The sequence below is a fragment of the Aotus nancymaae genome, unplaced genomic scaffold, assembly GCF_030222135.1.
Source record: "Aotus nancymaae isolate 86718 unplaced genomic scaffold, 86718_ANA_hifiasm-v0.15.2.pri h1tg000016l, whole genome shotgun sequence".
In the NCBI taxonomy this organism is placed as follows: domain Eukaryota; kingdom Metazoa; phylum Chordata; class Mammalia; order Primates; family Aotidae; genus Aotus; species Aotus nancymaae.
Window position 1 is genome coordinate 57509188 of NW_026988428.1, and position 14973 is coordinate 57524160.

Below are 14973 nucleotides of genomic sequence, written 5' to 3' on the forward strand. Positions count from 1 at the left end.
TTCTGGCTCCACTGTATGACTGGCAGTTCAGTTGCCACAAAGTCAGCAGAGGGAGCACTTTTTCTACGTCTTATACAATCTCTCATTTAAACATTCTTCAAAAATCAAGGGGTTTGTGAAGAACATTCCTGAAACTAAAAGCTGACAATCCTTCACTCAGTTTGTATCAAATCACAGATCTGAATGGAAATTTGAGAAAAGTCTAGAAATTCTTATCCTGGAATTCCATGATTAAGTCCCATGACAGAATTATTTTATAAAAATTAAGAAGCCAAAATACTTTCAAATTAAGCACCCCTATGTGATCATCTATTTATACAAGACCCAGTGAAAGAGAAACACCTGACCATACAAGAGAGGCTATCTGATGTCATAGATGAAAAGTGAAAAACCTGTCAATCATAAAAACAATAGAAAATTGGGTCTAACATAAACAAACCACACAAGTTAATTGGTAGGTTTTTCTTTTGCACTTTTCATTAAGATACATTGGGAACAAGCAGGTACAGCCAGAACCTGGAGGCTTGCAAGAGATTGGAAATGTGTGATATCAAGCCAATGACAAAAAAACTGTATATCTGAGAACTTAGTGATTTGTATCCCTATAGTCATAGATATCTTAAAACTAATTGAGCATCCATTATGTCTTTTTTAATTATTAGACAATATCATATTGTATATTAAAGTTTTTATTCCTTAGTAAGAATTTTTAAATCACAAAATAGTGTGGCAATATTTAGGTAATAGAACTTATGGAGTGCTGAAAATACTAGAATATAAAGATAATTTCTAGTTTATCTTCTTCACATACTAAACTTTTCTAAACCAGCTGGTTTCTTGCAGACAGTATTTATTTTTTTTAAAATAATTTAAGACAGCATAAGCTTGTACCAAGCATAAGCATTGTAACAAAAGTGCAACTTTTCAGCAAATCCTCCCCAAAAGATATTTTAACTCAAAATATCATTAGCACATATTTTCTCCCTACAAAAATAGCATGTCAGACATCATTAATTGGATGTATTAACAACTATGTACATAAGAGCCACCTTGTAGGCTAAGAGTTTAACGTTGTTTAAACACAGCGTTTGAGGCAAACAGTAGCAACAGCAGCAGCAAATGCACCAAACTGACGAAAAGACCCAGATATTTTCCTCACTCATAGTCAGACTGTTGTGTCTCACCCCTTACATAACATTCAAGTGAGATTTCTCACAGTGCTACCTTGGCAACAAACTAAAAATATCTAGACAAGGTCTTGGTTTAAGCCTTATTAAAAAAGCTTTCTTTGTGATTATCTGGTATCTGGTTTGGTCTCCAGAAAATACATAGACTTGGAGATAGGAAGGCCTCACAGGACTTCATTCCACATCTTTACAGCATCTCCAATCAAAACTGACAAGTTAAATGCTTTCATTCACTTTTGTCATTTAACAGAATATAGGCTATATCAGCTTGGACTTTTTTTTTTTAAGTTCAGTGCACTTTTTACAGTAAGATTATAAAAATTTAGGAACATGATTAATGAGAGTGGGAATAGATGCACTTGAGATACATATGTATAGGTACCTATCTATGGACAGAAATCTGTATAGATAGATATCTATATATGGACTAAGAAGAAATTAAGGTGAGTCCATTGATTCATAGTCAATTTCTCAATAAAGTGTTAGCAAATGTACTAGGAATGATTCTGGCCTTCCTCATCCATCTCCTTCCCTGACTTAGTTCTGACGATGGCCCAGCTCCGTGTTTCTTTAACAATGCAAGTTATTAAGAGATACCATTTAAACCACTTCAGAATAGGTTGCAACGTGAGCAACTGCATCCTCACTTCTTTGAAAAATATATGCCTTTCAGAAAGCTGAATATTATAAAATGGTTAAGAGTAAATTTAATTCTAAAAGATCCTCAACCTGTTTGTAGAAAGCCTCCTAAAACAGGCAGGGCAGCTTTGAGAAGTAGCTCTATATAACTACCTGCTGTTCCACGTCAACTGCAGTCAAAGACATCAACGGTGTTAACATCTTCCACCTAACGCGGTTCACCTAGCTTACCCACATAACACTCTTCTTAACTCCCTCTCGAATTCGGTTCCAATTTTAAGAGATAATGGAACATGGCCTAAAGGGGGGCAAAACTTATTTGGGGGATTATTTTAAAAAACCAAAAAACAAAAAACAATGTCCTTTGTAAAGGATCTTTTACAGCTGGTGGGGGGAAGAAAAGGATGTTAGTGTGTGGAGGGTGGGGTGGTGAGGAATGAGCAAAACAGGAACTCCAAATGTACACAAAACACCTGTTTTGTTCTTGTTTATGCCTGTCGTGCATCTATTACACTTCCTCCCTTAAAGACGTTAAGGGTGTTTTAACTTCTCACTCCGTTTGAACCTCCGTCCTTTGGGACGCAAGGATTCAGGGGGCTTCCTTTCCTGGCTGCGAGGGATCTTCCTGAGCAGAGCTCTCCGGGTTCCCCGGCTCGCGGGGGCCGGCGAAGGGCAGGTGGGTGCGGCCGTGCGGGTGCGGGGGGTGCGGTGCCCCAGGGGGCGCCACCTCGTGCGGCAGGAGGGTCGCGGCGGCGGCGCCCGCCTTCTCCGGAGGGGGCGACAACACCGAGGACAGGCAGGGGAAGGCGGCGGCGGCGGCGGCAGCAGCGGCGGCGGCGGCGGCCGCGGCCGGGGCGGGGATGCCGGGGTACAGCAGCGGGAACGGGGCGGCGGCCGCCGCCGGGTACAGATACTTCTCCAGGCCGCTCTTGTCCAGGAAGGGCTGCACGTAGGCAGCGGCTGCAGAAGGCGAGAGGAAGTAGAAGGGCAGGCAGAAGGGGGCCGCGGCGGCTGCGGGCTGCGGGAAGGGCGCGCCCCCGCCTCCGCCGAACGCCACCAGCGAGCTGAGCAGGGCGGCGTCGGGTCTCAGCAGCGCGGCCGCGGCGGCAGGGTCGGGCCCCAGGAGCGCGGCTGCCGCCGCCGCCGCGCCGCCCCCCGGGCCGCCGCCGCCGCCACGGGAATCCAGCTTCATCCTCTTGGGCGCCGGCGAGTCCTCCCCGGGAGGCTCCTGCTTGATGGTGACGCGGCTCGCACCCGCGCCTTTGCCCTTCTCGCGGTCCGGCCGGGCCTCAGCTTCGCCTCCGTAGCCGCTGTCGGTGTCCGTGTCGTTCTCGGCGGCGAGCTCGGCGCTAGGCTGAGTCCGCTGGATGACCGGCACGCAATGGGCGAGGGGCTCCAGCTTCTGCCCCGCGCGCTCCAGGCAGGGGGCGGCTGCGGACCCGGCAGCCGAGGGAGCGCCGGTGCCTTTGCTCAGAGGGACCTGTTGAGTCAACAGCTGAGGGGTGGGCAAGAACTGGGTGGCCACAGCGTGCAAATGGTTGATCAGCTGGACACACCGCGGCTCCCTGGGTGTCCAGCTCTCAAACCGGGAGAGGTATTGCAAGACTTCTTTGGCGCATGTTTGAAATCCCGAGTGGAACGCATCCAAGTCGGACTGAATGGGCGATTTCAGAGATCGCTCCCCTAGGATGAAGATGGGGTGGGGGTGGGAGTGGGGGACGGAGGAGTGGAGGCAAGAAGAAACATACCCACGTTAAAACATCTGCTTATCACGTGGGCCCTGCATCGACTAAAGTGATCTCGGTTTTTCCCCAGTATTCAAGTGATATAATCCACCGGTTGCCGAGAGAAGGGGAGGGTGGCGGAGGTGCGGAGCGGGGAGGGGGCGCTCTCCTCCCAGTTGAAAACCAAAGTGGAGAGGGTGCAAGCGCCACTTTAAATAAAAACCTGATTCCTCCGAGTTCCACTGAAAGCTTCCAGGATGCTTCGGGAAATGGGATCTTTCCAATGAAGGGAAAGTATACGCAATTTAACAAATGAGAGAGAACCCTTGGGCCCACGGAAGGAGGTGGGGTACGGGTGAGGGAGTCCTGACACTGCTCCCCTGTAGGCTACCCCGCTTCATTGGGGTAGGTTGGCCTCCCTGAACTAACTTACCATTCTGTAAAGCAATTATCTTCTGATGCTGCTGCTCGGTTAAGGCAGTTAAAGCTTTTAAGTGTTTCAAAGTTAATTCCAAGACTACGGCTTTCTCCAGATGCCCCAGAGTCTGCAGTGATGCCAAAAAGAAAGGGGCACTTGGTTACTTAAAAACACACATTTGGCTTGAATGGCTGTCCATTCAGCACAGCAATTTAAGTAAACTCTTTGAAAGAAGTACTATTCTTATACTTCTTGAGCTTTCCACAAGACAGGTTATAAATGATTTCTTGCCTTCAGCTGGGAGCACCTACTCTGAGTTTGCGGGAAACTCTGTACAGTATAGCACAAGTTGTAAGTTAGGAACTTATATTTACATTTATTCTCATATTTTCTGGGAGTCGCACCAGGCTATTAACACGCCCTTGGAGAGCAGCAAAAAATGAAAATGTGCATCTTACTGTCAATTTCAGATGTTCAGGCAGTAAATCTTTCAGCTGAGCAATGCATTCATTAATTCGGTCTCTTCTTTTCTTTTCTATTAATCTGTGCGGTAATTTGTAGGTATCCTTAATATATGAGAGTCGTGGAAGAGAGAAAACAATAAGCGAAACATTCACTTATTGGATATTACCCTCATCTGCCCCCCCCCCCCCCATAAAACATACTGTGTGACAAACTACACGCAAGAAACCTCTTTCCTCTGGACTGTTCTGCAATGCAATTTATATTCAGGTATGATGTTTAATATCCCCCTGAGGGTACCCAGCAAGTCACTTAAAATTCACAGTTGTGGAAGCCCAGGGGCTGAATTATATTTGCGGGCAGAGCTTCACTGTGAAATCAATGGCCCTAATTAACTATCCATGCAGGTTATGAGGAACATCGGGAACTTACACTTACCTTGGTGTCGTCTCGTTTCATGCTCCTTTTGGGTTTACACATATACAAAGAGGAATAGTCCAGTCTGCAAAACAGAAATCAGCATCAGGCACCATTCAGGGAGGGGCTCTGTCCTCGCAAGCTCCATACCACTTTCTGGAGAAGAAAAAAATCAAACCAAAGCCTAGACAGATATTTGCAAGGGTGCGTGCACCTTACCCTATAAAATCTCTGTGTTCCAGTAACTGTCTCTCTTGCAAATGAGGAATTCCTTCGTCCATGTTCAACTGTTGTTCGTTTCCTCTGTTTCGATTTTTGGGGCTCTGTTCAATAATCTGTGGGACGGTAGGCTTGGGAGATCTTGGGGGGATCTTTGCGTCTCCAGTCTCTTTCTCTCGCTCTCCCTCTTCAGTGCAGTGTTGAAAGTGTGAAGCAGTTGGTCCCCCCCCTTCCACCGCGCTCGCACACACACACGCACACACACGCACACTCGGGCCGGCCCCACTGCGCTGGTAGTTTGCTCTCACTCCAGGCAGTGTTTGGCCACAGGGCACGCGCGTCGCCGGCCAGACCAGCACCCAGCTCACGTGCGGAACGTACCATCCGCGGTCCAGCCCGGAGGGGGGCGGGGGAGGAGGGGCCGGGCCGGGAGGGGGCGTCGGGAGAAGGCGGCGAAAGGAGGCGAACGGCAGGAGGGGGCGGGGACACCTGGTCAGGGCCACCGGAAAGGAAAAACAACTTCGGCCAAGCTATTCATCTTCCCAAAGGCGGTGCAGTCAGCAGGGGGAGGGGGGAGTCGGGGTGCAGGGGTGCGGGGCAGCCTGAGCTTCCTTGGCTCGGGAATGCGACTCCCTGGGTTCGTCCGTTATTACGGTGCAGGAATGTGAACGTGGCTTTTTGCTTTTCCACCGATTGTGCTGTTGGTTTGGACCACAGAAAGGAAAGAGAAAGAGAATTCGCCGTGGGTAAACTTCAGTTCCAAAGGAAATTTTGGAGACTTGTTTGTTCACTGATCAGTGGCCTGAGGGGACTCCTGGGCGCTGGGTGGAGGTTGCCCCGGAGAAGGAGCAACTCGCAATCCGCTCCTTGAAGGATTTAAGATACATGAAAACGTTGTCACTGGGTCAGAATGTCGCAATCCAAGTGTCTTTCGGTGACACGGCGTCCCCGGGCCACCTAAACTTCCCCGCAGCAGCCGGAATTGCGGTGCCACTAATCACAGCAGCAGATGACGACGTTTGGGGCCGCGTGTGCTCCTGGAGGAAAGTGGCGGCAGGGAGCTAGCCGGGGTCGAGTGGGGGCTGGGGAGGGACAATGAGGGTGGCACGAGAGGGGCTACCGCAGAAAAGCAATGCAACATTTATCACCCACCCGCTCAACTCCGCCGCGTTCCGAGCCTCCGGTGACGCTACGTGCTTTCCCCATCCCCCCGCCCCCCCCGCGCGATAAGAGACGCCCGGAGTGTGCAGAGCCCACGTTTACTACCGCTGGCACCTCCAAAGCCTCCCTCCTTAATCCTGTCTCAAACGGGTACCAGCACAGGGCCAGCAACGTGATCCGACCTGCCGCTGCTGCCACATCACTGCTCGGGGAACCCGTGCGCGCGCGCGCGCTCGCCCGGCAGCCGCTGCGCTCGGCGCCGGGAAGCACAGGCCGGCAAGAGCCGGGTTACCTTTCCCCAGAGCCACCCCGGGAGCATGACTCACTGCTAGTGAGAGTTATCGGGAGGTGCCCGGGGATGCGCACTGCCCACGCCGCCCTGCCAGCCCAGGGGAAAGCATGTCCTGAGAGACTCCCAGGGGTGGGATGGAGGGGATATCTATTCCTCTGGATATACATAAATGCATAGAGATGAAACCAAGGTTTTTTTTTTTTTTTCACCAAGAGGGATATTTACATTCTCCTGGGGGTGATCTCCGAAGGATTAATTATTGCCAGTGATAAGTGAACCGAGGGGAGAAGAACGCCGAACGTACACGCACCGGGGCGCAGCAAGGACTGGGGCGCCCGCTACGTGTCCCCCGGCCCGCCCCGCCGGGCACGGGTTCCGGGGACGGATCTGGGTCGCGGGAAGCGGCGGCTGGGAGGAGGTCACGTGTCTGCGGGAGTCGCGTCTCCTCCCAGACTCCAGGAGCAGTCCGGGCCGCGGCGGCCGCTCGCGCTGCTGCAGTCTCGGGAGTCCTGGGCGGAGACGCGCACTGCGTCTGGCTTCGTGACTCCGGCGGCGGCGGCGGCGGCCCAGGATCACCCCTGCGTGAGGAGACGCTCGCGGTCCGTTCAGTTCTTCTGTTAATTGGCCTTTTAAGGTCTCTCGACTTCCTCAAATAGGGGGACGTATTTTAATCACGATGCAATTTAATCACGATGATTCTTAATTTAAAAAGTATTTTTTAAATGCTGGCTTTATTTTAAACCTCGGTCCAACCTCTCTCCTATTTCCAAAAGGTTAGGTAATTAAGTCCCTTTAATAGGGAGGGTATGTCGGAGTCCTAAAATCGACCTATTCCTGTCGTATTGTATCGTCGTTACCTCTTAATTGTCCAAAAATGGGAATGCCGTTAGATGAATAATTTAAAAATTAAAACATCAGTTCCCCTTCTAGATTTCTGAATGTTTGGAGTAGAAAGGGGATGTAAATATTTGCTCCAGAGCTAAATTTCACTTGAAAATGATGACTGGTTAGGGAAAATGAAATAAAGACTGGATCACTGCATTCTGACCTTGTCGGGCCAAAAGCACAAGGCAGACATCTGACCAGAGCAAACCTTACGGGCTAAGTCTGGGGTAGGGATTAAAAGCAAGTTGGAATAGGAGGAACAGGGTCAGGAGCCTTGAGGCTAAAGGGTGCCTTAAGTGAGCTTGCAGAGCCCCATAATTTAAAGAGACAAAAAGCTGCAAATAACAAATGCAGCCTATTCTCTTACCACTCTGAGCCTCCTCTCTCCCCCATCCCTTCTGCCCCAAGCTTCCCTGCTTCCATAGCCAATAGTTTTGTTTTCTCTTCCACTCCCCTTTTCCCGTGATACCTACTCAAACTGCAAATGGGGTCTTTTCCAGTTTTTGATCTCCTTTGTTGTTCTTGGTCCTGTTTTTCTCTTCTTTTCTGTCTTTCCTTTACATACTCACCTTTTTACTCATGTTTCTCTTTCCCATTTCTTCTTTATCTTCCTTTCCTTTATGTTCTCCTCTGTCTACCTTTTCCCTGTTAAATACCAGCTTTTGTCCTTTCTCTGTCGTTTTGTCAATCTCCTGTTTGATTTTTGCCCTTTTTATTCTTTTATCTTTCACTTTGGTGACTCTTCTTGGTTGCACAGTTCCCTTAAACTTGAATCTCACTCCTGTTCTTTTTCAAACTCTTGGCATCTGGAATACTGGGCATAGTTTGATGCCTCTGAATATCCCTTTGCTGCAAGAAGGTTATAACAATAGCTAACAACTCTATAGCATTTAGGATGAGAGTACCAGACTGGATTCAAAGAGCTTTTTATGTATTAACTCATTAATCATTTCCACAACCCTATAAGATAGATACTATTATAGTTTCCATTCTACAGATGAGAAAATGCGTACACAGTGAGACTACAAAATGTTTCCAAGGTTCCAGAGCCAGGATTTAAGCCCAGACAGTGGGTTCCAGAGTCTGGACCCTGAACTCTTACCACTCAATATGAATAGTGAGGGGTAAGGTGTAAGTGTTAACTAGCTGCTTCAGGGATGTTTTTCTATTTACCAGTATAAGTGTGCACATTTGTGTGTGTGTGTGTGTGTGTGTGAGTGAACTTGTGTGTGGGAGTTTTGCAAGAGAGATGGAAAAGGGAGAATTGTTAACGTTAGAGCTAATGGCAGAAATAAGAAAAGCTATGGCAAAAAGAAGGGAGCCAATCTTTTGCCATGTCAGTGAGTCATTCAGTTGGCATCTAGCTTCAAATTTATTGATTTAAATCCAAATATCTTAATTAATTGTTATAATTTTATACAGATGGACAGATGGAGGTACAGTTTAGAAAGGGCTGATGGTAACCAGCTGTTCACCAGCTCTGCTGAGCAAACTAAGCCAAACTCAAATGTGAAGACTTCAGGTTAGTAATAGGAAAAGTTCACCTGTGGTGAGGTTAGAAAGGGAAAAAAAGTCCCCTGTCTAACAAAGGAACAGAAACTGGAATGTCCTCTTTGGATATGTTTAAAAATAGGTTGCGTCTTATCTTTTTAGGAAAGCTTAATGCCATCCTGCTGAAAGCCAAGAAGATACAAGATGAGCTCAAAGCCCCTTTGAGCTTATAATTAAAGAATTTTGTGATGCTTTGCTTTCAATTAAAGATACCCATCTTCCTCCTTTTAATAGGTGAGGGGGAAGCTGCTTCCATTGCTTTTCTTTAGTTAAGGAAATCACTACCTATATAGACACTAATGAAAGGAAATACTTAGCCCAGTTCTCCCCGCTGCCTAACTATCCTAAGTCCTGCACTCATTATATTCACCCTGTGACGTTAGAAGGTCTTATCCTGTTTGCAAAGTCTTGGATTTCCAACAGAAACAGAACTCGCCTGAGAAGATTAAAGATTTCATGGGGAATAGAGGTTTTCTGCCTCTGTAGGGTTCTGCAAGCCGTACTGCCCTTCTGGGGAACTGACTCCAGAGTTTTAGGAACCCAGGTCTGATCCAAACTAACTGCATTTCTGATGGTCTTAAAGACCCAAGATCTGCCTCAGGGTGTGGAGTCTCCTGCCTGTGATGCTGTGAAAATGACCCCTCTGAAGGGCAGAAGCCTTTCTTGATCACGTCTGTTTTAGAAGGTGGACAAGAATCTCCAGACATTCTACATCAAAGTTAAGCAGAGTCTATAAAAATCTAAAAAAGTTCTGGGTTGATGCTAAAATGAAGGCCTGGCAGGGATAGTGGGGATAGCGAGTGGGATCTGGGCTTACAAAAGCTTCCCTAGGAATTTCTGCTCTTGGTGCACACCTGTGCTCAAGGGAGAAGGGTTAATGTTGTCAGGCGCACCACAGCAAAAAGGGTGCCTCAGAGAAGGATTTAAGGAGGGACGACAATTCCACTGCTACTAACCAAAGCCAGTATGACTTTAAAATATTGATGATGTTATTTGCTGAAGGTACCAGACTTCAAATCCCAGAATAGAAGACTGGGTTTTCCAGTTGCATACTCAGCAAATGAGCAGAAACAGTACGTGTCCCCTTGTAATTTGTAAAGAAACTTAAGTCTTTCTGTAGACTATCAATTAATGTGTCTGTGGCTGTAAAGATACCTATGAATCATGTTTTATATTTATGTAACACTGCTCAAGAAGTTTATGCACTTATTAGTCTTTGCATAGCTTCAAGGAGCAGATAATATTGAGTACTGGAAATAAATTTTATTCCTGCTGTAATCATTTGTATATTCATATTTATGTGACGATCAAAACCATTAATGCAGGCTGTTCTGAATTTCATGTGTGCTCAACATTCCTGCTTAACATACAAAAGACAACTAGGAGAGAGCCAAGCCCAAAGAGGGCAATAGGAGGATTCCCTGGCCCTTCTGCCCCTAAGTATCTGCCTGGTCCTTTCTGCTGCCCATGTGCTTCTCATACTGATTGAGATGGATTCATAATGAGACTGGAAAAGTAGCATGAGGAAAAGATGACAACCCCGTAAGGATTTTCACAAAGTGTTCTCTACCATTTCTCTGGATTCCCCTGGACTAGTTGGATGGTGGAAGTCTGCAGGAAGAGGGGCCTTTTAATGTTTGTGTTTTCCTTGTTACTGCTGATGAAAATTCTTGGAAAAATCCTCAAAGAGAAAGATGTTTATACAATGTGAAGCACATTCAAATAGAAATAAGATGCACTAAATAGTCACTTCTCTCACCCACCCACTATCAGCTTCATAGGGTCCTTAAATCAATTGTCAGATGGCGTCCACCTGGTGCCGAGAGCTATCAGTAATAGATACTTCTTCCAGCTTTAGAAAGATATTCCTACTTTATAAAAGCAACAACAAGAACAAACTAGCTAGGGAGGGTTTAATCTAGACTTACAATCAGAACTATTGCTATAAAAATTTTTATTTAATAGCTAAAGCAATACATCATATATAAAATTACCCAAAAAGTAATATGGTTCTGGTATTAACTTATAATCACCATTAGTAAGGAAACTGATTAAATCTAGGCTATGTATATCAGTTAAGATCTGTATTTCAGCCACAATAACAGCAACTTAAAAAAATTAGGAAGTTCTTTTTTGGTCACATAAATGAAGTCTGAAGGTAAACAGTCCAGGGGTAACGTGAAGTGGTAAAAGTGCCATCAGTGTCACAGACTTCTGCTTTTCCACTCTCTGTCAGTGTCCGTCCACAAGATTGCCTCATGGTCATAAGATGGCTGCAGGAACTCGTGCAGGGAAGGGTGAAAGGGTGCCTGCCTGCTGAGCTGAGCAAGGCCCCTTTAAGGAGCTTCTCTTACAGGCTCCACCCATCTCCTTGTCCAATCCCACTGCAAGGGGTTAGAAATGTAGTTTTCTAGCTGAGGCTCCACAGCAACATAGGGGTTCTTTTAGTAAAGGGGAAGTGGAGACTAGATACTGGGTTAGCACTAGCCATCTCTGCAGTGATGTGACTAAAGAAAATGGTTTGTTCATGTCCTCTTTTTTCATCAGTGAATCTGTTACCCTCTATTATGCCATATGAGTTGACAGCATCATTTTATTATATTAGGGTATTTAATTCCAATTTCAGAAAAATGTCAATCTTCCTGTCTGCAATTGCACAAACTTAACTAACTCCTTAAGCGCATGGTCCTTAATATCTGTATTTTTAAGTTCTAATAATTGTAGAAATCTGCTTAGGAAGGAAATTTGATAAGAGTTTGTTTGCTCTTTTTCCTGTGGAATGCAAATTGAAGCTGCATGTTTTCTTGGAAATGATTGTCTTTTTATGTAGCAGACCTGTCCTCTGGTTGTCCTGTTCCTGCAGCTGTGCCTTCTGCCTCTGGCAATTGGCTTGAAGAGAGCAACTTCCAGGAGAAAGGCACTCTCTGACAGTTCCTTGAATGCAGCTAGGATTTTGCACTCCATTCATTTCTAACCACATTTATGTAGGATACAATTGCTTTTAGGGTCAGAAGATTGTGGGAGGGCTACACTATCCAGTTGGGTTCTGGAATAGATGAGGAAGGAAAGAAGAGGTGAGTGAGTGTGGTGCAATGAGAGCAGAGGGTCTTATTTCTAAGGCTGGGATTGGGACCTGAATGCTGGAAGAGAATGTATCTTTGGAGCAGTTTACTATGGACAGGTATTAAGACAGGTGTGTCTTATAAACAATGTCAGTTCTCTCAATTCTTTGAACTAGGCACCATTAAGTCTACTTTACAGATGAACAAATTCAGGCTCAGAGACCTTAGGTAACTTGTATGTTGTCAGTAGTAACGGCAGAGCCAGGCGGTAGGGACCTAGGTGTGCTCCTGGGTGTTGTCACTGGCGGGAGTCGAGTTTTGTTGTTGCTTTTTTTTCTTTTGAGATGGGGGTCTCGCTTTGTCAGCAAGCTGGAGTGTAGTGGCATGATCTTGGCTCACTGCAACCTCCACCTCCTGGGTTCAAGTGATTCTCCTGTCTCAGCCTCCCAAGTAACTGGGACTATAGGCACAAAGTACCATGCCTGGCTAATTTTTGTATTTTTAGTAGAGATGAGGTTTCACTATGTTGGCCAGAATGGTCTCGATCTCTTGACCTCATGATATGCCCACCTCAGCCTCCCAAAGTGCTGGGATTATAGGTGTGAGCCACTGTACCCGGCCCAAGTCTTGAGTTTTACCAGTTAGTTACCTTCTCCCTTCAGCCCGTGAGAGGATCTCCTATCCAAGCATTTCACCTCCCTTGGTGAAGCTCTACTTCAGGTCATGGGAGCCACTGCCAGAGGGTTGGTGTTTAGAGAAGTTGTTGAGAGATGAGGAAGATGGTGGGAGGGGAAATTCTTAACCCCATTCTAGTTAAGTTGGAATTTCTGATGTTTGAATTGGAATTCTGCATGTATTTCCCTACGGACAGACACATGGATAAGGGTGTGGTTAGCCCACTGAATAAAGCTGCCCCCTGTCTAGCATCTTGGGATCTACTATCCAATCCTCATCCATTGAATGAGTAGTTACTGTGCTTGTATAAGCTGTGCACTGTGATGGGTTTTAGGGATTCAATAGTGGATCTTGTCTTCAATGAGTTTACAATTTTATGGATTAAATTTCTCTAAGAGAAAAGATCACTAAGAAAGTGGATTAGTTATCCTAGAGCCATTTTATGTTCCAAAAAATCCTCCTTTTTGGTATATTTGAGATACACTTAAACAGCTCTAGTTCTCTAGAAATCACTTTAGAAATTATTCCAGAAAATGTAGTCAGTGTCCTTGGTCTATTGGTAAGGCTTGTCCTATAAAGACCACTGGCAAAAAAAAAAAAAAAAAAAAAAAAAAAAAAGGCTGTCTTCCCTGCTTCTCTGAGCCATCTAGATCTTCATTATATCCACATATCTCCTCAATTTGCCCTAGTTCCCTGATGGTAGGGATGCCTATTCAACACCCACCCCTTCCAAGCATATACAACTTCACTGTATGTGCTCCTGTTCTGCTCTCCACCCTCCCGTGGGATTCTGCCACCTCCCTTGACAAGTGTGATCTTCTCTTCTCATGGCTTAGCATTTGAACTTTCTCTCTTTGGAGTTAGAAGCTAACTTTGCTCTGGATTGTAACTTGGTCTACTCCTTTGTGTTCTACACCCTCTGTAGTCTCCGTTAGGAAGCTCTTTATCACCCCCAGCCCCTCGGCCCTCACCCTGACCCCCGTTGCTTGGTCATTGCCCTAGCAGGTTTCTTTTAGTAGGAGATTTGGATAGGGTTAGACTTAGCTAATTTCCATTGCTCCAGAGAAGGCTGGAATGGTTTCATACAAGAAGATAACTCATTATAATGACTCAGGACCTCCAACACCTAGATTTTCACATCCTGCAAAGGAAAACTTCCTCATCATCATATACTTGACTCCCTCAGTTCTTTGACGTCAGCAGTTCAACCTGGAAAGGGACCTGACAGGGCTTGTGAATTTGGTCAGCTTGTTGTCCACATCCCTTTCAGGTGCGGGGACTGGATGGCAAATTTAGCAAGACTGCCTGACCTTTAATCAAAGAATACAGTGGTCATTCTTAACCCCTTCATCTCCCTCACTCCCCCCATCCAATTAATAACAATATCTGAGAGGATTCCACCTCTTAAATATCTGTAAGTCCATCTTCCTTTCATCCTAACTGCCCACACTTCAGACCAGGCCCTCATGATCTCTCACTGCAAATGCTGCAAGAGCTTCTTCTCTGATTTTAACAGTTCGAGTTTAGTAAGGAAGGCAAAAACCACCCTAGATATTTCAAGTAGGAGTAATTTGACAGAGGAGATTAAAGGCATAATCATAAACTTTGGAAAGGCTGAGATTATCAGTGTTGGGAAAAACTGCTGTTGACTTCCAGGAAATCTCAACAATCAGTTGGTTCAGGGAAACCTGAATCCCATTGACTCAGCTGCCTGCCATGTGGAAGAGGCTGACTTGCAGGAGCGTGTCCAGAAGCCACTGTAAACCTCACATCTGCACACAGCTGCCAGGGGAGAAATATGGTGTGTCTCTGCCACTTTCCACATCTTGCACAAGGGCCTCTCCAAGGCAGAATCTAAGTTAGAACCTGGCGGGGAAGGGATTCTGGAAAACGTGGTTCCAAGTTTCTACAATGCAATGAGGACAGAGTGGAGAAGTCAGTGGAGCTGATGGAATTGACATCAGACATCTCAAACCTGTATCCACTGTGTATTCCTTCTTTCTCCCTCCACCACACTGAATTCAATCACTGTATTATAGCCAGAGCAATTTCTCTGCTCATGTCATTCTCTTGATCAAAACCCTTTAATAGCTTCCTATTTCCATTAAGTTAAAATCAAACTTGAAACTCTTCAGTGGCCTGAATATGATTTAGCTCTTGCCTACATCTCAGCCTCATCACTCATTTCTCTGCCCCTCTTTCTAGAATCTAGCATACCAGCTTTCTTTCAAAAGATATTTTTTAATGTACCCTGCTCTTGCTGTCTCAGGTCCTTCACTCA

General features: G+C 46.0%; 1 protein-coding gene across 1 annotated transcript; it reads right to left on the minus strand.

Moving 5' to 3' along the window:
* Nucleotides 1-455: 455 nt before the first annotated feature.
* Nucleotides 456-5428, minus strand: BHLHE41 (basic helix-loop-helix family member e41). Its single transcript, XM_021666853.2, has 5 exons — nt 5067-5428; nt 4869-4932; nt 4427-4534; nt 3984-4095; nt 456-3509 (listed from the first exon to the last, which is right to left on the minus strand). Exons 1-5 carry the CDS (start codon nt 5126-5128, stop codon nt 2416-2418), a joined length of 1440 nt encoding a protein of 479 aa, XP_021522528.2. The 5' UTR covers nt 5129-5428; the 3' UTR covers nt 456-2415.
* Nucleotides 5429-14973: the final 9545 nt, after the last annotated feature.